This window comes from Semicossyphus pulcher, unplaced genomic scaffold (genome assembly GCF_022749685.1).
Source record: "Semicossyphus pulcher isolate SPU_LCO1_2020_fin unplaced genomic scaffold, fSemPul1.0.p SCAF_18, whole genome shotgun sequence".
NCBI classification, from domain to species: Eukaryota; Metazoa; Chordata; class Actinopteri; order Labriformes; family Labridae; genus Semicossyphus; species Semicossyphus pulcher.
The window spans coordinates 9,110,589-9,136,719 of NW_027211691.1; the positions used below are offsets into that span (position 1 = coordinate 9,110,589).

The 26,131-nt window shown below is 44.6% G+C and overlaps 1 protein-coding gene across 1 annotated transcript in view; it reads right to left on the reverse strand.

Moving 5' to 3' along the window:
• The window catches only part of slco5a1 (solute carrier organic anion transporter family member 5A1), a 42,321-nt gene extending 20,087 nt beyond the window's left edge, over nucleotides 1–22,234 (reverse strand). Inside the window, exon 1 of the mRNA XM_069667264.1 lies at nucleotides 21,277–22,234. Coding sequence (XP_069523365.1) covers nucleotides 21,277–22,234 — 958 coding nt within the window. The remainder of the gene's footprint in view (nucleotides 1–21,276) is intronic.
• Nucleotides 22,235–26,131: the final 3,897 nt, after the last annotated feature.

Below are 26,131 nucleotides of genomic sequence, written 5' to 3' on the forward strand. Positions count from 1 at the left end.
CTCACAGCTTTCGAAGGGTCTGCAACTCCTGACCTGAAAAGGCCTCACGCTGACCCGAGGGCACGCCCGCAGCTCTGCAGCCTCAGAGTGAGTGAGGGGGCGAAACATTAACCCTTCGGGGGCTATCAGACGGTCACTGAGGTGAGCCAATCACACTCAGTCGCTTTGCCGCAGGAAGGGAAAAACTCATTAAAGTTAGATAACCTTAGTTGGACAAGTGGAAAAAGCTCCTGCGGACATCCAGCAGAGCGAGAGTCAAAGCCGTTCAGGAGATGTAATCAGAGGCCAAAACTTTCTATAATTACACCTGGAACATTGCTGCAGGCCACCGCCGTGCGAGTGTGACGGAGGGGAGGGATTAGCTCTTTATGATGTGTGCATGTGCATTAAAATGTTTCCGTGAATGAAAAAATTCAGACTTACAAATAAGACGCCTCGCAACACGCTCCTCGGTAATTTTCTATTTTACTTATTCATTTTTCATTAGATTTTAGGGACAATAAGCAAACCGCAAATAACATTTTTAAGGGCTTTTCCCCCTGTTCTTTTTGGAGTCGTATTAAAGGAGTCAGTCAAAGCTGGTGTACTCTGTAATCGATAGAAGCAATAATATTTGAAATTGGCGCCACAGCTGTGGAGAAAGTCGTACAAACAGCTTGTGGTTTCGCCCCTCACTACATTCCTACAACACCCAGCGTGCATTGCGGCCCTCCCTCTGAAAGGAACGGCACAGCGAGAGACGCTGGAGTTAAATACTACTGTTTTCCAGTCAAGGACACTGATCGCTGCAGGCAATGGCTCAGAGCGGTACAGAATCCGAATACAGCCAGAATATACCAGTGGATCGTCAAAAAAATCTTGAGGTCTGCAGTCTACATTTCATGACTGAGGTTGAAAATCTGCAAACTGGCCCTTTAAGTAGGTCATCTTTTCTAGAAAATGCAGGGGCTGTTTTTTTTCAAGCCAGTTTTTTGTTTTGACCTTTTTTTGCTGCCAATTTTTAAGATGTAGGTGTCATCTTTTCTTTGCCTGTCAGGGATAAGTCAAAGTGAGAGGGATGTGGAAGTTTAACTGATACTAGAGTACCAGGGTTTTAGAGATTATTGTTGCCACTTGCTTCTAGAAAGTCTGAATGGAGGGACAAGACAGGAAAACATGCGCATGATCAGCCATGAATTCTCCCTGCTCCTCTATTTGGGACTCTGAAATGTCACTTTCTTGGATGCCAGATCGAAACCCCATCAGCAGCAGTGTGTGTGTGTGTGTGTGTGTGTGTGTGTGTGTGTGTGTGTGTGTGTGTGTGTGTGTGTGTGTGTGTGTGTGTGTGTGTGTGTGTGTGTGCACGTGTCTGTGTTTAGCAGCAGGTGTGCTTTGTCTCCGGACCAACACTCAAATGTCCCACATCTCCCCCGAGACCAGAGGAACACCTACTCTCTGCCAGGTTACATAACAGATGCACACACACGCGTGCACTTCTCCTCCATCAACAAAGTTTGTTGTTGTCAGATTGGAAGCTCAAAAAGCCATTTCATCTCAGTCTGTTTCACCAAATGTTTCAGCTGCTCCGCCGTCATTTGCATATAACATTTGTTCATCCCAGGAGGCTTTCATCTTTTACCGCCCTCATATTTTCATCCCATCACTTTGAGGCGTTTGGACATCCCTTCCTGCCTGGATGACAGAGCACAAACATGCATGTGTTTCCAACAGAGCCCCAAAGCCAACGTGCTTATCTACACTTAATTAAATCATGGCTGCTTTAAAAGAAACAATTGAGGGAAAATAGTTCTTTAAGAACAAAAAGACCCTTCAATAAATCCTCTTATCAGCCTAATGCAGACACACACACTCATGCTTACACACATGAATACAGAACTCAAGACAACAATGGTCCAGTCCCTCGGCTTAGACGCCTCTGAAGAATGCAGGTTTCTGCCCACATAAAGAATGTGCTAATGTACATGAAATATGTCTAAAACATGTATAAGCATATACTGAGTATGAGCCAGAAGGTCTGTGACAGTTTCATGGCTATAAATCAACACAAGCAGACATGAATCACTTCTCTAAGCACCTAAAGCAGGTGTCCGTCCGTCTTTCACTTCTGCAGCCTCTTCCCCCCCCCCTGCACATCATATTTCATCTTTTTAATTCCTCTTGCTGCCATTTCTGATATCCTGCCGGCCGCAGAGTCAATTCACCACAGCAGTCAAAGCGTTACACAATGTAACTGGATAAATTACCACCCACAGACAATAAACAATTAATTACAGTTGGCAAGGACAGCGAGCGGTCTTATCTTAGCATCTCTATTCTGGAATTAAAAACGTCTCACAAAACCTCAGCTAGTGAATCACGCTATTGTGCTACACTGCAAAATAATGTCCGTCTATAGAGCACAGAATATAGTGTGCAATATAAAGGCTGCCTATAACACGGACGAAACCTTGACGACATGCAGGGAAGTCTGAACGCCTGATTTTATAGATTTAAATCTCCAGACCAGTCTGACTCTTCACAACTGTGATAAAAATGTAATCTGGACAAATCTTAACATGGTCCTGTAATATTAAGTTTCTTTGTTATAGAATAAAATGAAACAACAAGAAAAAAAGTGTGTGAATCGGCTGTGTGTGTCAGCTTAATCCTCTAAATTTAAGGTTAAAGATAAAATCTCGAAGATTTTCCTTAAAAAAAAATGTCTGTTAAGTCGCCATCTGTCGCCAAATGAGGTAACACTATGGTGATTGAGCCTGTGGCCCACTGATGAAAGCCTTTGCATTTGTAGTATTACAGACTGGGTGTCTGATGCGACAAGCGGCGCCCAGTTAGTCACGCGTTCTCCATCACCCAGCAGTGATTGGTCTGCTAGAGAGGGTAGGCGGAGCTAAGCGGCTGCTTTTCCGCTCTCGGCAGGTGTTGCGAGTAAACGGTAATCTACTATGGCTGAACAAACAAAGAAAAGATGGATGACTACAGATACAACTTCAAAAATAAGTGAAAATCCAAAGAAAAAGAAACAAACTCGACGCTCAGATGAAGGCAAACTGTCTAAAAAGGAAAGCGACCGTCAGCGAGGAAAATCAAGAGTTACAACTGGAGCCAACAGTGGACGTCACACATGCAACACTGTCTGGATTAGAGATGGCAGTAATCGGTCACTGCAGTGATCCAGATCGTCAAATCTCGCTCAGCTGCGAGATTCGTTCATTACATTCGTTACGCAATGACAAATAAACAACTCACTTGGCCCAACAAAACCTACTGATGTTATAATGTCTTAATAATTTAACATAATTTAGTTTGTGTTCATCTGTCAGTGGTTTAAAAGTCTGTGACTTTGACTTTGCATGCACGCCTGAAATACTTCCATCCCACTATTGTTCGTAATTGGGTCGTATCGTTCAGTGAACGAGTGAGTCAGAGAGAGACGCATTCGGTAAGGTTCGCCTAACCAACAATGACATGGTCATTTAATACATACAGCCCTCCTCTAAAAGGCAAGTGGCGCATGCTACCATCAATCAGTCTGGTTTTCTAAGAGGCAGAGGGAAGGGATCGGGAAGCCGCGAGCAGAGCAGAGCGAACAGCGAACAGCGAACAGCAACAAATCAATGCATGGAATTGAATGGATCATTGTGTTCACTAAAAAGATTTGTTCTTTTTGAATGAATCATTCACCACCGAAACATCTCTAGTCTGGCTATCAGGGAAGTGTGCTCCCGCAATTACTGTTCATCGCCATAGGTGCCGCCAAAGAGAGCGAAACTGAAATCTTCGAGACTAGCACTTCAACAGCCCATCAATAAATCCTTCTCATCACCTCATATTGCAGACTGCTGACTCTTCCTGTGCTCCAAAATATAACACAGCATCATTTAAATACTCTTTCCTGAGCCAGATACACAGGGTACATCCCGCCGTCCTCTTGTCAGGCAAAGGTTGAGCACCAAGCACGGTCTTTGGTTGCCCTCCAGTCTCCATCCTCCCCTCTCTCGGGCACCCAGGCTGTAAAGTCCATATTTTATCCCTCTTGGGTGATTGTGTAAGAGCCCGCCTTGCCACTCCATCCATCACATTAACAGTGTTCTGCCCGACTGGAGGACGAAGGGAAGGGTCATAAACCGAGCCTGACTCGATGCCCTACGCTGCCCGTTTGGCACCCGGCCGGGATACTCAGGGATGAGGGCGATTGGAGGGCTTGTGTCTGGGCTGAAGGGCGGCCGGGGCAGAGCCGTCAGATTGAGGAATACGCTGGCACGGCAGTGGCGCTCCATCTCACACCAACACACATGCTGCGACGACATACGTCAGTGGAGCACAGGGGGTGCATGCCAATGTGGAAGGCTCACTTTACTCAGTGACGCAATGGAGCGTTCCGGGCAGTGCATGAAGGACAAACATTATAGGCTTCGTATGGCTGTCTGCACGTGTGGAGGTAATGGATTAGGAGCTCTCCATTGCAGTTATTGGCTTCTCCCTCTTATGTTATACACAGTCAGCATCTCAACCACCCAGCCTGACTTTCAGTACGTTTTTATGCTGACTTTCTTTTATGCATTAGACGTGCATGAGAAGATTTCAATTGAGGATGAAGTCACAGAGCGTGCAAGTTAACATGTTACAGGCAAAATCCAATATCAGCAGAAACACATTAATGAGGTGGAGGGAGAGTTTACTGCACAGGCCAAGAAAGCAGCACCAGAGGATCCATAACAACGTCATCCAAGGTCAGCCTACTCAGCATCTTACACGCACATGGACGCGTACAGTCATGTACGTGATCACATGGCAGGGGAGGTGCAAGGGCATCAAAGGTAACAGTGAAGGATGGATAAGGTTAGAGAGTTTATGGTGCATCATTGACCCCAATTTAATGTTTCAGCTGCGGCGTTTGTGATGGATGGACGCGGCGAAGGCAGAACGAGATTTACTCGGCAATAATCCGGGAAGTGAAAAGCGATAAAGCGGGATATAGAAGGAAATATAAACTTATAAAGTAGGAGAAAGAGGCAGGGAGAGACAGCGGTGACAAAGAAAACAGATTGGGTGGAAGGAAACATAATAACATCAGAGAGAGGAGGGGGGAGCGAGGTTGAGGGAGATTGAACATAAAGAATCGGAGGGGAGAGAGAGGCTGCGGAATGTGGTGACTGATCCTGCTGTGTAACGGAGTGATAGAGCTGGCTCAGCAACATCCCTCTCACATCTAACCTTCAGGGACCAGCGCTGCTCTGTTGTCTCCTCTCTGCCTCCTCCACAATATGTAAGAGCCTCTGTATTCATGAGCGGCAGCGTGCTCATTCAGGGTTTGTAGGAATGAATGAGGGTGAAAAGGGGAAGAATGAATGAGCAGATAAGGAGGGAAACAGAAGCATGATTAGAAGATAGTAAATACCCAGTAGGGCTGCACGACTACGGCCAAAACGATTATTTATTCATTTTAAGGACAACATTTTTTAGGAACTTCAATTTTGTGCTGCATTCCTGCAAAGATCAGAATCTTTGCATCAAACTAAGACTTAAAATCAGGTTCTTTACCGAAATTTGGTGCACTTTGCTTTGGTGCATCATGGGTAATTTCAGTGTGTCTCTGGGAGTTGGGTGGATAGGGTGTTGCGCTGTTATGGATGTGTGACTTGGCGCTGAGTGAGTGCGAGGTGCAGCGAAGTTATTCCTCTTGGCCTTCAGACGCTCATCGTGCTGCACTTTGATGTTTTTGCAGCTGGTTGAACAAGTTAGTTGTGTTGCTTTGCGACGCAGACACACATTTCATGCACTCTTTCCATATTATGTTTAACATCACTCTAAACTTGAAAAACCTCCAAAGAACCTATAACGAGCCGTTTCGGGGACCGGTGTTTCGGTTTAACGAGTGACCTGCTCTCTTCCGCTTTTAGCAATAATGCAGAATTGCAATAACATCTGCTGCACTGTGCAATTTCCCCTTTGGAGAATCAATAAAGCTTATCTTATCTCATCTTATAAAAGTAACAAAGTGGCATTCAGCTACGTATTCTCCTCCCGTTTTCAACAGCTGCTGTAACTACGACAACCAGAGATGCATTCGGCTGAAAGTCGCCACTGAACATGGTCACTGGTTGACTGAAACACCGGTCTCTGTTGTTTACTCTTCTTTACTCTGTCGCTGCAAGGCAGGCGCTCATGACACGACACGCCAGCTCCCCCAAAAGTGAAGCCAAAACCTCCCGATCGCCCCCTGGAGGAGTGGCTGTTAGTTTAGGGAGCGCTTGATTTGATATGCAGCAGTTTCCTACGGGCGGAGCACGCATTTTGAACGTCAATATCAGCGTCAAATTATTTAATCGTGAGAAGCCCAAAATTGTTATTAATATTCAATTAATACTGCAGCCCTAATACCAAGGTGGCTGCTGTTGCTATCAAGTGTCTACAGCCCGAAAGGATGGATTTATGTAAACAGAGAAAAGCCCCATTTAAGTTTTATAAACTACTTCAGTTGTTGAACGATGGTTAAATTGATATAAGACCTCCAGCTGTGTCCACGGTCGCCTCGGCTGTGAATGGAATTCAAGGCCTAACAATAAAATGGCGTCTACATTCTTCAAACACCCTCCCCCTCGACCTCCCCTGACCTTCTGTTCTCCTCACCCCTCACCCCTCGAGACGCAGCCAGAGCAGCGGAGGCTGAAGGAAGCGAACGCGCAGCGGCAAAGCGTTCCTGATGAGAAAGCACATTGCACCTAATGAAGCAGCTCTCCTGTGGCCAAACTCATTACCACAGATTAATGATTTGATTTAATTACGTGGATAAAAAACAGGACAGCACTTTCATTGCCGTGTCAGAACAGCGCGGGGTCAAAAGGTGGAGGCTGTGATTCATGCGGCGGAGGAATCATCACAAATGCAACTCCACAAACCTTCATCTGGGGGTTTGTTTCTTTCTTGTCACTTACTTGCAATAAAGGCAGCTGAGATATAAGCTTGGCTCTCTCCGCTCTCTGGTTGGAAACTTACTTTCAATAAATTATGTAGCACTCCACCTGGCTATTAGCCCACAAAGCTCAATCAGCCTCCAAACAAGGCTGGGAACGGATGGAGGCAGCAGCACAACGACCTTGGATTTGTATTCAATACATTCCGCTGTCTGTCTTATCGCTGAAAGACACCATCACATTATCCTTTCAGCATTACTCAAGAGCCATGTCATGTTGATTTATGCAGCAGTATGCATCACGTAAAACACTTCCTTCTGACCTGTGATAATATTCAATTTTCACATCTGTATGTGTGACAGGAAATAATCTAAACGAGCTGTTCTGCTTTAGCACACGCTTCAACACTCTGGTACTGCACTTCACAGTCCAAATCAATGTCAAAAGATCTTTAGGAAGTGTGGCTGCAGGTGTCAGCTGTGTGACAGATGATCCATGCAGCCCGTTAGAAAGGAAGCGAATAGAGAGGGACAGCGCTCCGTGTATCCCTGTGGTACGGGGATCAATTCAGTCATGTGACCCTCCCCCGGCCGAGAGACAAGAGGAGGAAAAATAGACAATGAAATAGGGGAACGACGGCATTGTGATGGCGACTTGCTGACATAGCAGTGTCTTCTTACAAGTCCTAACCTTACAGTTTTACCCAGAGGGCATGCAGGGGGGGACTGTGGCCTCTCTCGCACACACATATGAATATACAGACAAACAAAGAGAGCGGGACAGAGGGGAAAACTGATTTAACATACATTTTCTGCACACTGCTCGTGCACAACCAGAATGCTAAATGTTATAATTAAAGGAATTTTTGCTTAAATTGATTTGCTGTGTTGAGCCTCTCCTTCATGTTGCATCATGCCCTCATTCTCCGAGATGTGGAACTTCTCGTGAACGTGCAGCAGTGCAAAGTGCAAAAGCGCACGATGAACTGGAATACAGATCATACAGTGTTGATTAGAATTACAGACTAAACCAGTCACATCTGAGAAACAGCTAAGCCAATCACAGTGACGCATGACCAGCCCTCTACAAATTAAGAGCTGCTTCTTCAGGAACTCATAACGATGTTTGGCTGATGCAGAGCAGCAGGATGTGGAAACACAGCATCATACATCTGCAGCCAAAGGGGAAAACATGCGTGCTTAAGAAACCTTTTTTAAGTTGGAAAGGAGGATTGTCTCTTTGCATAAACAGGCAGGTGTACAGGCTTGTGCAGCTGCAGCCTGGTGTTATTTGCATGCCATTTAATGAAGGTAAACACACCAAACAGGCGTGAATAATGGCAAAGCGATCAGGCACGGAGCAGATTTATCAACATATCAGTCCGGCTGTCTTCATGTGTCTGCAGGGATTTAATGACCCGAAGGAGAAACTTTACACACAAGCAGCTATGCTAAGAATCACCCCATTAAATGCAGACTGCTATATTGTATTACCTACAATATTACATTATAATGCAGTATACTGAATCGTGACCCATCGTACTGCAGTAGCAGACTCTTGCCATACAAGATGTGTAAACTGCACATTCTACCTCCCCCCGAAGTAACTCCAACGCCATAAGTAAGCGCCAATTGTCATTCATAGCCATGGCAGATGAGTTTTGTTTGCATCATTGTGTCTGTTCCTGCATTAAGCATTAGGTAAGTAATGGAAAAAAAGGTCTGTATGGGTACAAGTGCTTCCTATAGAATAAGAACAGTCTGGGAGGAAACAAGATGGAAATCAAGAGAGAGGATGTGAGAGGGCATGAAAAGAAAAAAATGCAATGGAAAGTTAACAAAGAGGTTGGTAGCAGAGGTGATGGAAATGAATGAGATTGAAGCGTGATAAAAAATGTTGCAGAGACGACGTCTACAAGCCAAATCCTCCTTCTGTACAGTCAGTACATGCAGAGGAACTATTGTGGCCTGGATTGCTAAGTGGAATGATAATCAGATCATGTCAGTGTAGCCATTTGCATACAAGCTCCCACAACAGTCAATTTTAATAACCATGCTAGTACTCATTGCACAAATATAAACCACATGACAAAAACGCCTCCAGTATGTTACAAACAGTGGTACAGCAGTTGGTTTAGCAGTACCAGTCTGTTTGGCCACCCAAACAGAGCAAAGCCTCAGCAGCAGGTCTATAAATATGCCACTGCATGTGTTTGCATACATTTGACAGTAAAGTGTGTGTGAACTTGACAGACTGCAAAAGAGAGTGTCTTTTCCAATCTGGAAAACCCTGGTTTGATTTTAACTGTGTATTCTCTTAAAATGGTCCAAAATGGTGACAAATTATTGAATAAAAAAAAAAGAATAATATCATGAAGTAGGGGTGGGAATCGCAGGGTAACTCATGATATGGTGCGATATGGTGTGATACGGTGCGATATGATGCGATACGGTACGAGGAGATACGGTACGTTGCGGTACGGTACGAGGTGATAAGGTACGATGCTGTACGATGCGGTACGAGGCGATGTGGTGCGATTTGGTATTGTACGAGGTGATATGGTACGAGGTGATACGGTACGATGCGGTACAAGGCGATACGGTACGATGCGGTATTGTACGAGGCGATATGGTACGAGGTGATACAGTACGATGCGGTATGGTATAATGTGGTACGGTACAAGGTAATACGGTACGAGGTGATACGGTACGATGCGATACGGTATGAGATGATACAACGCGATGCAGTATGATACGGTACGATACGATGCAATACGATGCGTTACGGTATGATGTAATTCGATGCGATACGATACGGTACGAGGCGATAAGGTATGAGGCGATGCTATGTGATATAATGCGATGCAGTATGATACGGTACGATACGATGCGATAAGGTATGAGGCGATGCCATGTGATATAATGTGATGCAGTATGATACAGTACGATACAGCACGATACGATGCAATACAATGCGTGCGATATGGTATGATGCTGTGTGATGTGATACGATGCGATACGATACGATAATGACATGGTACAGCGATTGTGTGATAACTGATATATTGAATGTACAATCATGTAATGAGACATAACTGATTAACTTCTTCAGCCAATCAATTTCCATTCACGTTCTCATTCATGTCATAAGCATGACGAGTCATGAAGTAGACCACTTAATTATAATTTACAATTTAATAATTGCAATGACCTGGACTTCAACTACATCATGGAACTCTTTCTTAAAATGACCGCAACAGCCAGAAAGACGAGAAGGTTTTTGGGTCATACATGGACAGTGTGCACCACTCTGTTCATATTCATAAAACATTTAGTAGTACAGTAGCTGTCTTTGAGAGTACACGCAGTTCTGGCATCCCACAGGCAGAACAGTGGGTGGTAAAAAGGCTAAGATAGGAATGAAAGTTCAGATCATGCAGCGGAGTACAAGGCACAGTGAGATACAGGATGTGGTGAACATCTAAATGGATTAAGCACAGATCTTTGATCCTCGTGTGCAGACAGCACAGGCTGGTACAAAGACTTTATCAGACAGACGTGACTTCTAAGAACCAACTGAACAGCAACATCAAAGCATTTCTGACTCTCAGGCCACCCATCAGGCTTTGGTACCACTCTACCTCTTGGTATTACTGTTATAAGCCCCTTAAGCAGAGACATGACTGGTCACAAGGGGCACCAAGTATTTGATCAGCATCTTAGCTCTGCCGATTCCCATCCCTCCCCCCTCCTACAGTACTGCACGATATGACCCAGTGACCCTGTCCCTCCTCCAGATGTCATGTGGTGAATGATTGATGATGCAGAGGTGAGACACAAAAAGGGCAGGTGAAGATCCAATTCGTAAATCTTGTACAGATGCAGCACAGAACTAATGAATTCTGTTAACCTCGTGGAAGCAAAGGGAAGAATGTGTCCTGTTTTGTGAAAATTATTTCAACCATAAAACTCCTCGCTGCACGAAAGGGGAACAGCCCAAACAGTAGAGTGTGATTAAATTTTCATAAAAGCTGTTACACTTTCCATGCAGGGGTTTCCTCGGCCCACTTTGTTAAATCAAGCATGTTGGAAACGAGAGGAGAATGTATTTGTAGGTGCTCCTCGTGGGTCCTAAGTCTAACACCAGCTAACCAGTTTCTGCTGATTCCAATGCTGGCCTCGGCGTCCGGACCTGCACGGACAGCAGAAGAACACAAATCTGCTGCTGCTGCTGATGTCCACCAAAATCTACTTCTGGGGCAGAAGGGCTGTTGGGAGTACGGCTGACTGTGAGGAAATCTAAATGGCAAAGTGGCAAAAATCAACTGGGAACGCGGTGATGGAAGGAGAACCCAGCCAGCGATGCGTATCAGGTCACTCCTCAGCTGCTCGCTCTTCTTTGCTGAAAATGCGGCTGGGCCTCTAAATCCATCACTGTCAGACGGACAAACGCTCTGTTTGGGACAAAAGATTCAAAGTCTGAGTTTAGAGGTGCTTTTGGAGTGACATTTGATCAAGTGGGGATTCTTGTTGAATGAAATACTGATGTTTTATTTTTGTATAGATTCCTACTGATACAGATGATTAATTCCCTGTTATTTTACTGCATTAGAATACTTAGAATACATGTATATCCCTGTGTTGTACGTCTATGCCATTAAACTGTATGATGTATATGTTTTTTAGTTGGGAACTCGATTAAAAGTTGCCATTTCTGCCCAACTCCCACTGAGACCTTTTATATTACAGCCTGAATGCCCTTCTCTCTCTCTGACTGATGTGGTTGCAAGCTCAACCAAGGCTCATTTATTGTTCTCGCTGAAAGTCTATTGTAAGGCAAACCTGATAAAGCCCGTGGCAAACAGCTCTGTACACAGCTTCACTTATTATTTCATAAACTCAAACTACTGTTGATATGAGTGAGTGATGACTCATGTTTGACGTTAGTGCCATATTAAATTCTGTTTTCACCAAAACCCAGAAGGTATTTCTTTGTCTGGCTCGGTGCAAAAAAAGCAATCCAACTTTGTTGTCAGTCAAGAGTTTGTTGGAGAAGGGAAAGAGAAGTTTTCAGCATCTATGCCAGCGTTATAAAGAGTTATTTATTAGACAGTCCTCCTCACCTTCTCCCCTTGTGACAAGCCGATCAAACCAACAGAGCTCTCTTTAACTGGCTCAGTGATGGGATGTCATTCAGAGGCGCAGCCTAAGAGAAATGTGTTAATTCCTCTGTGTCTCCTCCTTCATATTATTACACTTTCTTATATTTCTCAAAAGTCTTTCACACGCTCTCACATTAAGCAAATCCTTTGGCTCGCTACTTAAATAACTAATCCATCATTTCTGTTGTGGATTTTCTTACTAATCCAACTTTCTTTGGGACTTTACGCCCATTCCAATTACATCAAATAAGCAAATTTACCATTTAGACTTAATCCTAGACTTACTGCTTATAATTGGAAATTAAATTAAATTGAAAGGCACTGGGCTGCACGGTGGTGCAGTGGTTAGCCTCACAGCTAGAAGGTTCCTGGTTCGAATCGAGGTTCAGACGAAGTGGGACTTTCTGTGTGGAGTGTTCTCCCCGTGCATGCAAGGGTTCTCTCTGGGTACTCCAGCTTCCTCCCACAGTCCAAAGACATGCTCGTTAGGTTCATTGGTGACTCTAAATTGCCTGTAGGTGTGCATGTGAAAGGTTGTCTGTCTCAATAGCCACCTTGACACTGCCAGTTCAAGGCGGGATTATTACACCTCTGTTATGTCTCGTCTTCGGAATAGTGGGGCGAAGTCGTTCCGCCTCTGAGCCGGCATCCGAGGAAGTAACAGGGGCGAAGCAGCGTCTGTGTAAACAGCAGAGCCGGCAGTGCGGAACAACGGCGTGTGCGTGTGTAGTTGAAGCACACACTGTTTGTTTACACCTCCCGCACGTTTTGCTTCTGCAATGCCAGAATGCTACGTGAAAACACACACTGGGGCGGCTTACTTTGTAAAATGTAAAATGGCAACGACTGCATGACAGCGGAGATTCGTTACGGCGCTGAGGCGGAACCGCAGTGTAAAAAGGGCTAATGTGTCAGCCCTGTGATTGACTGGGATCGGCTTCGCCCCCCCCACAACCCTGATCAGGATAAGCGGGATGGCACTGTTTAAAGCATTTTCTGGCCAAAATAAAAACCTCCTGAGACATCGAAGGGAAAAGGTGCAGGTCAGAGGGTCTCTGCAAATGAAGGGAACATGATGCAGGGGTAGGGAGCAGACGGGGACAGAGGGTCTGCTTTTCACTCTTGCTTCTAGGTTAGAATTAGTCATCAACTATATGAGATTAAGTGTCTCAGGACAAGCCTTATTAAAAGGCCTTTTGAAGTAAAAATTAGCACTTCTTTAGAGCATTATCAATATCAGATTAAAACAGAACTTCATGCAGAGGAAATCCTTACATTACCTCCTTTCATTCCCTCTCGCCAAAACACACACACACACGAGTGGAGTGCTCCCAAATGTAGCCTCAAACACACAAAGTCTGTTACCAGCCTGTGTGTTTGTCTATGCATACATAATGTTCCAGTATTAGAGAGGGTGGTATACAATGTTTCAGCTGGTGAGTGGCTGTGAATAGAGCATCTGGGCTGGGGGGTATAACCACATTATGCTTAGGGACTGAGTGCGCGTGTGAATCCATTAGAGAAGTGGGTATGGGACTGAGGTATTAGTTTCCCCGCAAGCTTGCACCTGCAGCTTTTCAGGCTCTCTCATTGACAGACATGCCACAGCAATCTGGTCCAATGTGCTAAAGCCGTGCCCCCCTCTTTATCACGAGCGAGTGCTGAGGATTTGGCCGGTTCGCCAGTCTGTCCCCTTCCTTCCAACTCCTGCACCGGCTACTCCTCAAAAGAAAAACGATAAAAGGAGGAATGCACCGTTTCTGAGGGCCTACATCAGTGCACTCCTTTAAAGGAAGATGCCAGTATGACTATTAATATTAATATTGTATCTAAAGCTGCTCTTTATGCCTGAAAGTGTGATCTGAAAATTTGAGTCCTTTGTGAGCCCCTTTTTTCTTGGCAACACCAGGAAGATTGGACGAAAGGATAAAAGGCTAAATGAATATATATTAATAGCCGAGCCATGAGTCTGGTATACTTTGTGTTCATGATAGTGTAATTACTGTGGCAGAACATGCCGCTGAAGGAGTGACTACATATCACAGTGTTCATTCATTCACACTGTTTGGTGTGGATCCAGGTAAGAAAAGAACTCTGTGTGCCGCTGCAGAGGCGCCTCCTACACACTGTGACAGGAGCGTATGATGTCACTCGCGGCGTTAATGGGTCAGACTTCTCCGCAGCCTCTTCACACAGGCGCATATGTTCAAATACCACCGCATGCACGCAGGAAAACTAACTGTACACTCTGCAACACTAAACCCCGCCTCCTGCTCGCTGCCAACAACCCCCAAAGCCCCAAACCTCACCCACCCCCAACTGCAGGTGCACACACACTCACAAACACACATATATGCGCACAGACACCCCCTGTGCAAGCACCCTGCCAGATCTCAACAGCTGCTCTCTTGCCATTCACACACCCAAATAAGGGCTAACAACAACCAGGCCCCCTGAAATGTAAAACACTTAGCTAGCAGCAGACTTGGGAAATATATTATAAAACCTACTGTGGACTTCTAGTAATTTGTTAGACAGCTTAAACTCTTGTCAAAACACTGTCTCCCCAATGAGCCGCATCATAGTTACACGTTAGCCTATTAGCCAGCGTTATGTAACACACAACCAGCTTAACGCTACATTAAGTGGCATAACAGAGCCTGGCAGAGCCGCTAAGAGAGACAGATGAATGTGCACAGCTAAAAAACGCCTCAGTCTGTAGGCCCATGTGCATGAGTGTGTGCACAGCGGTGAACCCACAGGGTGAGGTCAGCAAACATTTAGTGCCCTCCATCTCCCTCAGAGTGGGCGCTACTGTCCCTCCAAGGGGCTCAACACAGATGGGTCTGCTATGTGTGGCAAGGACGGCGCAATAACAGCTGAAGGTCAGATGGGGAAAGACGCCAATATAATGATAGAAAAATGACGTATAATAGAAAAGAAATGCTACAATTTCTCACCAATCCCGCTCTACCGTCTAAATCTGTTGACATGTTCCTCATATTTGGGAACAAAAGCACCCTTTTCCAAAACACCACAGCGTTTCTTTTGCTCCGCATGTTCTTACGCTTATGTAAATGCCATTAGCACTTCGTCCTCCAGCAGTCGTCCCGCCCTCATTCTCAGCCTTTGCAGCTCAGGGGTCAAGGAGAACAATCGCCAGTCCACCGCTCGGAGGGCAAAACGCTAGAATGGAGGAATATTTTTGTTCATTTCTGAAGCAAACACTTCTATCAACAACCTCAAGGCTGAATTAACTTTGACCGTGGATGGAGCTGGAACATAAGGTGCACTGGAAGGCAAGAAGGGAATGTTATTCAGCTTGACGTGGATGTACAGGCCGTCTCTGTTCAGTATGTAACCCTTTGATCCAAAGAGAATTGACGCAGGTTAGATGCGTCAATTCCTAGAGTGGCTCTGTAAGAGAGTCTATGTTTTTGGGAATCCAGTCCCTGAAAGGACGTACTGCACCCCTAGCAACGGATAAACATCTGCCAATTATTGACAACAACTCATTTCCTGGCTGGACACAACAGTCAAAAGGAAGGGCATGTTTCTCTTCACAGCGCTGATTAGCTCAATCAGAGAAAATACGAAGAGAGGCTGCAGGTTTTCGAGTGCTTTCAGCCTGCAGAGATGAAAAAGGCAAAGGACATCTGAAGCCGAGTGGCCTTTTGTTTTATTGTTAGTGGCCATAAAAGAGTTTCAGAGAAGAATCCGATGTGACAGAGGAGATATGAGGAAGCTTTCCATCTCAACAGAGAAATAATGTGGGGGAAAAAACCCACATTACTATTTGAGAATATAGATGTCACACTGAGATGTGTTGTGAATTAAATGCGACTCAGTTTCATTTGTGAGTGACACAATGTAATTTATCCAAATTGATGCTCGCTATTCAGGTAATCATGTAATCCCTGCAGTCATTCAGTAATTAGGATTCATGGTTTTGTGGATAGAGTGGAAGAGACTGCAGTCGTCAGCTTTTAGCTTTACTACACAACATCTTTTAGTTCCAGGAACTTCTCTTCAAGGAACTAAATGGTTTCCTATGGCTCATTGTTGTCTGCGTTTCCACAGCGGCCTAAAGTCCCAGGAAGATTATGCAAATCAGGCCAATGACGTATGGAGCCGTTGCCGTCTCCATTTCCCGCTGGATGTCCTCCTCTGCTTAAATGCTCAGCGAGGCCAGCTCCTCATCGTCGGTCCATCCATTGTAGGCTTTCTTCTCTGACTCCGTCTCAAAGCACGGTGATAAACAATCTCAAAGCACGATGATAACAGTGAGATTGCAGCTGCAGTCTTTTAAACATGGCGGGTAAAATGCTGCGAGTACTCAACCAATCAGAAACAATCAGCACTGCAGTCCCCGCTCTAAAAGTTCCTCGACCTTTGGAAAATACTACCCCCGAGCAGGGACCTTTCAGGAGGCAAATCAATTATCCTTGAACTAAATGTTGTTCCTGCTATCGAAACATTCCTCAAAAGGTTCCTAGTTCCTGGGGAAAGTTCATGCTGTTGAAAAGCACCTTTATTTTGCTTTCTAACAAGATTTCTAATGTGAAAATGCCCCAAGACATATAAGAAGTACCAATCCCCTGAAGTGTTTCCATGTAGGGATAATTAAACAACCTCATAGCTATTTTGGGGCATTATTTAATTTCATCCTGAGCCAACAAGAGCCGGGGATCAAGCAGGATTTGGTGGACCAAAGAGCCCACAAGAACAATGACAACATGTCCATGTCTTCCCTGCATAGCTGGAAACAAAAGGTTTCTCAGCGATCACAAAAACCTCTTGTGGCATTTCCCCAGGAACCTTCCCACACTGTCAAAACAACTCGGCCACAATACAGGAAAATGGCCACAAGTCATCGGCCAATAAGGTCGAAACAACGACTACACTGCAGTTGTTGCGGTTGAGACCCCTGCCTCCGGAAACAAACACACTCCCACTCTCTGCTTGAACTTTCTCTCTCTTATTCCATCACTCCTACTCTTTGTAAAGAGAAAATTATCTGTAAGGAGGGCAGGTTTGTGGTGAGGAAAGACAACAGTAAGTTGAGAGTCATCCGTGGCACAGAATCAGCCTCAGAGGGGTCAGGGGCTCACAGGGGAGTCGTAGTAGTAGTTGTATTAAGAGCTGGCAGGCCCGCAGTCCACAGCTAAAAAGGTCACCTGCTGCTGAGTAACCCTGAGGGTCTGTGTGGCCAACAGGACTGAGTGGAGCTGCGATATTTAAAACCTCCTTGAGATTAAGCCAAGGGGACACTGATGAAACAGCACCGGCCGTCTCTTATGTGTGCCAGCCTCTGACGGGGGGCCAAACGTGTACCTCAACCCATCCTGAAATGTGATCTGGCAGCCTGGACGGGCTGCTTCTCTGGGGACGTGTGTGTTTGCGTCTGTGTGTGCACAATGTGCATTTGCTTTGGCTGCTTAGCAGAACAGGAGGACACACATTTTAATGAAATTGACTGAGCAAGCACAGCTGATAATCCTGAGCCACAAAAACTGAAAACACAGTGAGATATGACTGTAAACTGTTCATTCCTGTGTTTTCCTATCGCACGCTTCAGGAGAGGGACTGAGAGCAACTGTTCTTTCTAAATCTGTCAGGGGGAGAGAGCAGAGAACACACCCCTTGTGCTTACATGAGCATGTGTGTGAGTGTGTGTGTAGCAGGGAGCAAAGACAAGACCAGTGTTCAATCTGTCCCAGCGGGTGTCAGAGCTCCTCTCTTTCCAAACTGGGCGCCACCTCTTTTCCTCCTCCTCCTCTTCAGTAAATAAACAGTCCTCTACAGTCCTGCTGTGTCAGGCTGGGGCCACGTCGAACGCCTTTGGTTTTTCATGGGTATCTTAATAGAACATTAATAATGCACAAGCAACCAATAACACACACAGTATGTTCGTTTAAGAGTGATGTGAACTGAGAGCGAGTTCAAGCAGAGGAAACAGAACTGTCAGCAAGGAGTCAGTTTTATGATGTGAGGAATCAGCTGGGTGTAGGGAATAGATTGTAGAGCCCGACCGATATATCAATCTGCCGATATTATTGGCCAGTATTAGCCTCACAGATTTCAGATATAAACTTTTTTATATTCGAAAACAATGCTTGGGATGATCGAGAAATGTTGTCGTTGTACATAAATTGTTTACAAAACTCTCAGAATTTCATCTGTATGATAATGTTCAATGTGTCTTTGCACAGCTATATTGGTGCAAAATCAATGCACATTCCACAAATGGTACAATTTTCCTTGCAGCTCAAAATTGATGATATATCTGTGGACATGTAGTCGCTTTTTTTACCCTCAAATATTGGTATTTATAGCAGTCGGAAAAGTCCCATATCCGTCAGGCTTTACCTTGCATATATATCTTCAAATAGACTTCAAAGTCTAGACAATGTAAACTAATAAAAGGAACAATACATAAACATAAAGGGTTATGATAACAGTACGTACGTAGACTTTATCCTCCTCCTCCTCTGGACGGTAATGTTGACGCGCAGCAACAATCTAATCAGAGCTGACCTCTGCATTCGTCCCACGTCAATAAGAGCTTCTCAGCATCATTAGCTTGTAAATCACAGAGGCCATCAGCGGGAAAAAAACAGAGGTCAACAGCCTCGGTGCAAAAGCTTGGAATGGATCAACAATTCAATGAGGAGAATGAAGATTATTGATCATTTTGATCTGTGGGTCATTGTGTTGCCAAATCAGAGCGAGGTGGTGACAGATTGTTAGAGATTGGAGATGTTAAGGAACAGCAGCAACAAGAACAAGAAGAAAAGCTGAGCAGAGTTTCAAATAAGTTCACTCCCAGTTGAAGCTTTACTTTGAATTGTTTCTCAACTGGACAACAGAAACCTCATCTAATGCAACAATGAGCCACCTTCACACAAGATGAAGTGGCTTCTGAGGGAAGGACGCGCACAAACGTTCACCATAGAGACGCCAGGAATGGTATGTTGTAAATCTGTCAGAGCAGAGAGAGAGAAAAGACGGAGGAAAGAGCCACTAATGTGCACACGAAGGATACTGGAGTCTTGTCTTAGAGTAGTAAAAAAAGAGGTCCTCAAAGCCAAATTGGCTGCACCCTAATTTCACTACTTCCTCACAAAGTAGAGCAAAAGTTCAGATGCCGTGGCCGTTACATTACCATAGTGACGTGGGGCCATAGCTGGGAAATGGGGCGACGGGTCATACTGTGTATGCATGCATACCCAAAGATAACATCCTGACAAAAACACACACACACTCTTTCTCTCCCTCCAAGGGCACCAGAAGTACCCCTCAGTGTAAACCGCATTGTCCTACAAAAGCGAGCAGCTCCTCCCCTCTGAGCCAGTGTAAATTGAAATGGGGTTTACATTAATGGGTTCTGGTGGGGGAAAAAAGCACCTCAAGGTAAGTGCAGGGGGAAGCCTCCTCAAGAAATGGGTAGCCTATATTCGGGAAATTAAGTTGGGACAAGATGGTATTGGCTTGGAGGTGTTCGGGGTGGATGGGTTTAGAAGTAGCCTACTTTCATTTTCCTCTTGCAGGAAGGACGGGGGATGGGTAAAGGTGAATCAATTTTAAGCAATAAACTTGTAAATAACAAGTATTAATGCCTTAGGATGGAATCCACTTAAACTGACACGACAGGCCAACACCTACTGGACTTTTTCTTAACCTGATTCATGCACCGAATACAAGTAAGTGCGTCAGAGATAAAAATGTCCTCAAAACATCTAGATAATAAAGCAAAAACCCAGTTCCCATGGTTATCTGAGATGCAAATCAAGGACATTTCTTTCCTCCACTTATCTGCTCGCTCAGAACATGTCAGAACATGTCCCTTGTTTTCCCAAACCGTGCCTTGCTGGAACCAAACAGATTATCCGCTGAATGTTGCCATTAAGGCCAGTGGAGTAACTGCTGTCTCTGATGGATATCTGGACAAGTGGATGTCTTGGCTGTGATGACTCAATGAGCCTTACGAGCACTTATGATTTGGAGTTCTTTGCCAGGGCGAGGGCATAGAGAGCCTGTGTTTGAGGCTGTTTTCGCCTTGTTTTCGCAGGTTCAATAGCTATGCTGCATTGGCTCCCTGTGATGCAGGGATGTGATCAATACTGGGTCTCAGGGGCAGTGGGGAAGGCAGCGAAAGGACTAGGCAGCTAATATGCTCCAGAGGTTGTGTAATGTTGTGATCAAGGGCTGTAGTCGGCACGTGGATAATGCTGCACAGCCCACCTTTGTTGTTTTTCATCTTAAAGAGTGCATACATTTTTCAACCTGTGATTTTCTTCTTGTAAAAATATGATCAATAGATTCCCTTAAAATGTAGCTCTACACAAAGGTCAGTGGGACATTGACCATCTGTGTAAGACACTACACCAGGGGATTTAGGGGTGCCCCACGTCCCAATAACCCAGCTCCAGAGCACAGACAGACATGAGGATTACTTCTGCAATCATGCAGTCCTCTATGAGCTATGTAGACTATGTGGTATGCATGTACAGACGATCATACCGAAGCCCCAAGAGCATACCACATAAATTACAGGATACCTGCTAAGAAACGTTCAAATGATTTGCGAAGGAATATAACGGACAATCTGCTAACACTCAAACAGACACTCGTCTTTTCGGGCGAAACAAAAGCCCAGGTTGCTTTACACACACAAGCGTAGAGAAGCCTGAGGACACAGCAGTATTATCATGCACACACACACACACACCAAGAAAGTACAGGACCATTAATCATCAGCAACCCAGTTCTGCTTCTGGCCCCACACTCCTCGCATGTGCTTATGGCCCAGGGTTGACTTTGCAGTCTCTGTATTTACCTCAGTGCGGTGCAGAGGTTGCATGCCGTGAAGATTAAATCAAAAGGACAGAGGGCAGGGGGGGGTGGGTGAGTGCATTGTTGAACTCAGGGGGTGTACATACATGAACATACTCTCCTGCTAAAACATCAGCAAGATCAAACCGGATAAAAGCTGTCTTTTAATGCGATTAAGAAGCAAACATGTGATCTAGTCCATTTCTAATGGGAATTTAATCAGATGGGATTCTTGACACTAATTGTGTTAGAGACCACTGAGAGTATAACCCTCTCTGTCCTTCCAGTCACACACCAGAGACAGCTTCTCGTGTTTGACGAGCAGCTTGTCCCTGTTCGACGACAAGTACATGCAGATTTTCTTACCCAGGTAGAGGGATGCATTTTCTTTCTTCACATTGTCGTCCAGGTATGTGGGCCCCAGGGTGTAGATCGGCGTCGACCCCATCCCCACGAGTATCTGGGCGACGATGAACAGAGTCACATACAGGTTGTGCTCGTTGCCCTCCTGGTCTCGAGGGCACGATGCCACATCAAGTTCTCGCCCGCTGCTGTTAACGCTCTGACAGAGGCCTTCATGTCCTGCTGAAGAGTTCATCTCCTGGATCTGGTATGGTGGTGAGATGAAGTGGGGCAGGGAAAACAATGCTGCCCCTACAGCGATGACCACACCGCCCACAGCCAGCCAGCGTGGCCTTTGACCTCTGCCGCCGAAGTAGGAGATGAAGACGACCACCAGCAGGCTGCCGATGTCGAAGCAGCTGACCAGCAGGCCGGACTCTGAGCTGCGCAGGCTGTAGCGCTTCTCAATGGTGGTGATGACGCTGCTCAGGTAGCCCGAAACCATCAGCGACTGGATGAAGGTCAGGTAGCACATGCAGAACAGGAAGCAGCGTGAGTCGCTCAGGATGACCCGCACATACTTCCTGGCTGGGATGCGAATAAGGCGGGTGAGAGAGAAACCAAGTTTTTTACCCCCAGAGCCAGCGGCCCTGTGGCCCTCCACGGGCAGGGAGCTGCTGAGCCCCACCATGCTGGAGGCAGACGGGGAGAAGTCTGTCCTGGAGGAGGGGGACTCTGCCTGGCTGGAGTCTGGGGTTTTTGGCTGGAGCTCGCTGCCCTCCTGCACAGCCACGCCGGTGTAGGCGGTGTTGACCAGCTGAAGCTCCGCGACCTTTCGATCCTGCTGACAGGGTCCATTGAGGATGGGTAAGCTTTTGGACTTGAATGAGTTTTCTGGGTCCGTGTACTGGTCCTGGAGCTCGCGGATCTCCAGAGACTCAGACAGGTCGCTCCCCGTTTCATCATTGTCTGATGAGGTCATGGTGCAGGTGGAGAAACCGCTCCTGTGGACTCCTGGTGCTGCTGAGAAGTCAGTCAGAAACTAGTGCCTCATGAGGACTAGTTAACCTGCCCTGTCAGTAGGACTGGGGCGGACTGAACCCCTCCGGCTATGTGCATGTTTTATTCCACATATTTACAGCAGCTCTGCTTTTTCATGAAAAGCCTCTCTCACGGCTCAACATTAAAGTCACTATATACTTATAGAGGTATCTTGACTGAAAAGAGAAGAATATCACCTTCCTTGTCTAAGGAGTGAACTGTTTATAATAAATAGCTTAATAGGATATTAAAAAAACATGTAACATTTACAATGCTCTATTAGTTTAGGCTCCCTAGTTGATTTTATGGCTCTTTGTTAGATAGCAACCTTCACTCATAAGGTTTCCTTTGTCCCATAGCTGTGCAGCATCCTAGAAAAAAAAGAGAAAAACAGGAAATTAAAACATTAGCAAGTGTAAATAACTGTAGCTACCTACTTCCAAAGTGTATGTGTTTATATAGCTACAAATGTAACCTATTTCACTGATGACATTCTGGTAATATGTCCACCCTGTCATAAACTGGTCACTTAATATCGCTAAATTGCTAGACACTGAATAAACAACCCCCAAAAAAGGCCAAAAAAAAATGACCTACACGAAATACCAACAGCACCGACGTCAAACTGTTAAGTGCGGTTAAGGCTAAATAACACCCAGCTTCCTTTGTCAAAACGAGAAATTACACCAAGAGAACAAAAGACCACGCTGTCCGCAAACGTCTCAGTCCTGACTTTGAATAAAAATAAAACCGATTCAACGCGAGATATTTCTAAAATTAGGCGACAATAAGTCTCAGCCTCGACTTAAAGCGGCGACAAATATTATTTGACATAACTTCTAAGAAAGGCTGGAGGTACGGAGGGCTGTAATACTCACACAGGACAGAGGGAGGTAGCCTGTTGTTCTCTACGGAGCGGCCACTCAGTGAACGAAATCTGTTTGATGCGGATGGCTGCTGCTGCTGCTGGTGGGCAAACGCTGCATTCAGGGACACTCGGAAATTGTTGAATTTTGAGTTCGGAGCACAAATGAAATGAAAAGAAAACGCTTTATGATGCTAGATTAGCAGGCTTGTAATTTACGTTGATGAGGTCAGGAAAAGATTTTTAATAACTATACAAGTGATGATTACACAAGAATGCGTTCATTAACCGATAATAGGCTAATGCAAATATAGACTTAGCCCTCCTGGTTTACGTACATAACTTCAAGTAAGTCCGTGGCATTTGAATTTTAAAATGTAAAACGTCCGTAAAGAAATATACCGTAATTGAAGGTATTTTCACCGGGAAGACAGACATACGACAAATCTTATTTACAACTTCACAGCTGCCAGACAAAACCCAACGAGGAGCAGGTAACTTGAACGCAGCAAATAGTGGGGGGAATTATTTTTCACGGACACCACATTGGGATTTGTAGTTCCTTTCGTGAATCAGATGTTCATTTAGCTAACTAATTAATAACATGTCAAACTGAGATGAGTAACAGTGGCTCTTTGATACACAAAGAACGCTAAATATTTCTGGTAATACTTAAAATGTTGTATTTTAATTTAGTTAATTTCAATTACACCTAACTCTAAAACTTCATGTACCAGCTTGCTTTTTAGACCATATGGTGGCTTGTTTAGTGCGCTACGTCATCCTGACAGCTGGGACCCTTGCTGACCAAGCAGTGATTGACGGGTCACAGGCTCATATAGACAATGGGCTCCGTGCCTGGTAGTCCTCTCTGACGCAATAAGCTGTCAACAAAAATGTCTCGTGAAGCCATTATATTATCACACAGACTACTACTCAACCTCAATGAAAAGTACCTTTACTGATAATTGTGATAAAGTCTATACTGTAGCATGAACCCAACACTTGAGGAATATAAGTCTGTTTAAACACCTTTAAAAGTCAATAAAAAGTTGTATAAATATAAATTATATGAAGACTATTTTCTTGAGGAGGACAAATAAAGATTAAATTGTCTTTAGATCAGGTTTGTAATTAATGTTGATACTTCCCTTTTACTAATGTTTGTGAGTACCTTAAAAAACATAAATAAACAACATTTAATAAAGGTAATAATTAAATTTCACTGAATGGATAATAAAGGAAAAACATCAGTGCTGACAGAGAATAAGATGTACCATTTTGTAGAGAGACAGTTGACTCCTGTGCCCTGTCAAAGGGATGGATGACTTTCCCCAAGGTCATTAATTCATTTCCTGGACTAGCTAGGCTGGGTGATCAATCCCGCTCCTCCTCCTTCTCCTCCTCCTCTCCTCATTCTGATGCTCTTTACTTCCTCCTTGGAGAAACAACATTTGAACACAGCCTGAATTTCAAATCTCTGCTTCACTACCCAGAATTGTTATGTGGAAGCAAATACATAAAAACACAAGCTTTGCCTCTTTTCCCTCACAGCGTGCAGGCTTGTTCACTCCATCATCTCCTCGGTGTCTGACAGCGAACAAATCTCTCTCAACAGTCAATCAGAGTGATCAATGAGAAGCATCACGGTCCATCGTAGAGGCCTCTGCGGCCTCCGTTCAAGACTTCTTCATCTCTTTCTCTCTCTCTTTGTATCTGCACGCAGCTGGCTGATCAATACCACAAACCACCATGAATACACAGCTGCATAAAGGGAGGAGAGGGATTATTTAGCAAATAGGTGCATTGTATCACTACAGCTTTAGCACCTCTACAAGTAGAAAGTGTTTTCCATCCATATATTATCTATACCGCTTATCCTGTTCAGGGTGGTGGAGAGCTGGAGCCTATCCCAGCTGTCATGAGGCGAGAGGCGGGGTTACACCTGGACAGGTTGCAAGTCAATCACAGAGACAGACAACCTTGCACGCTCACACTCACACCTACGGGCAATTCAGAGTCATCAATTAACATAACGAGCATGTCTTTGGACTGTGGGAGGAAGCCCGCTCATGCACAAGGAGAACATGCAGACTACACACAAAAAGGCCCAATTCGTCTGAACCAGGACTCGAGCTAGGAACTAGGAACTGATGCAACAGCGCCAACCACTGCACAACCGCTTTTTATGTATGAAAACGTGTGTGATTTGTTTATGCATGTTGCTTTTTGTTACAGTACATAATGATAATACACCATTTATGTTGCATTTGCAATTGTAAAACCTCTTTAAAACTAATCTTAAAGCTCATGTGAGGAACTTTCAGTTTGTGTTGATTTTGGCGCCCCCTGTGGACAAACTGTACACTTTATCTCTTTGCTAATTTTGTCCAGTACATTTTCAAGAGGTGTTTTTTTAACAAACGATCTCATCCTGCTTTCTTTTAACAGTCATATTTATCACTCACTGTAAACAAAGGGAGCATGTAGTTAACTGCTTAGTCTGACACCTACCCCCCACCATCAGTTTCAGGCATTTAAAATAACTATATAGAAAAAAATCTATCTTTTTACTGATGGTCTGATTTGCTTTTGTAGGTTATATAGAGTAATCTGAATTAATTTCAGACTGTTTCATAACAATCAAAAAACTCTTTAATATTTAGAGTGTACCATATATGTATTTGGTTTCTTGTTAATTTATTTCTTTAATGCAAACCACAATGATCCCATTCATTGTCTTTTATAGGAAGGAGTATATTATTACAACCAAAGTCATCTAAGTCAGGGGTATCCAACATTTAGATCAGAGAAGAGGGGAAAAAAACATAAATTGTGCAACAGAAATATGTCTTTTCTTATTTCCTTTTTTCCTGTTTTTGCTTTTCACAGATGGGAAAGCACAGATTGAAGCTATCACTGAGCCACATTTATTTTAGTACGGTCATGTTCTGTCAGACTCATTTAAATGTT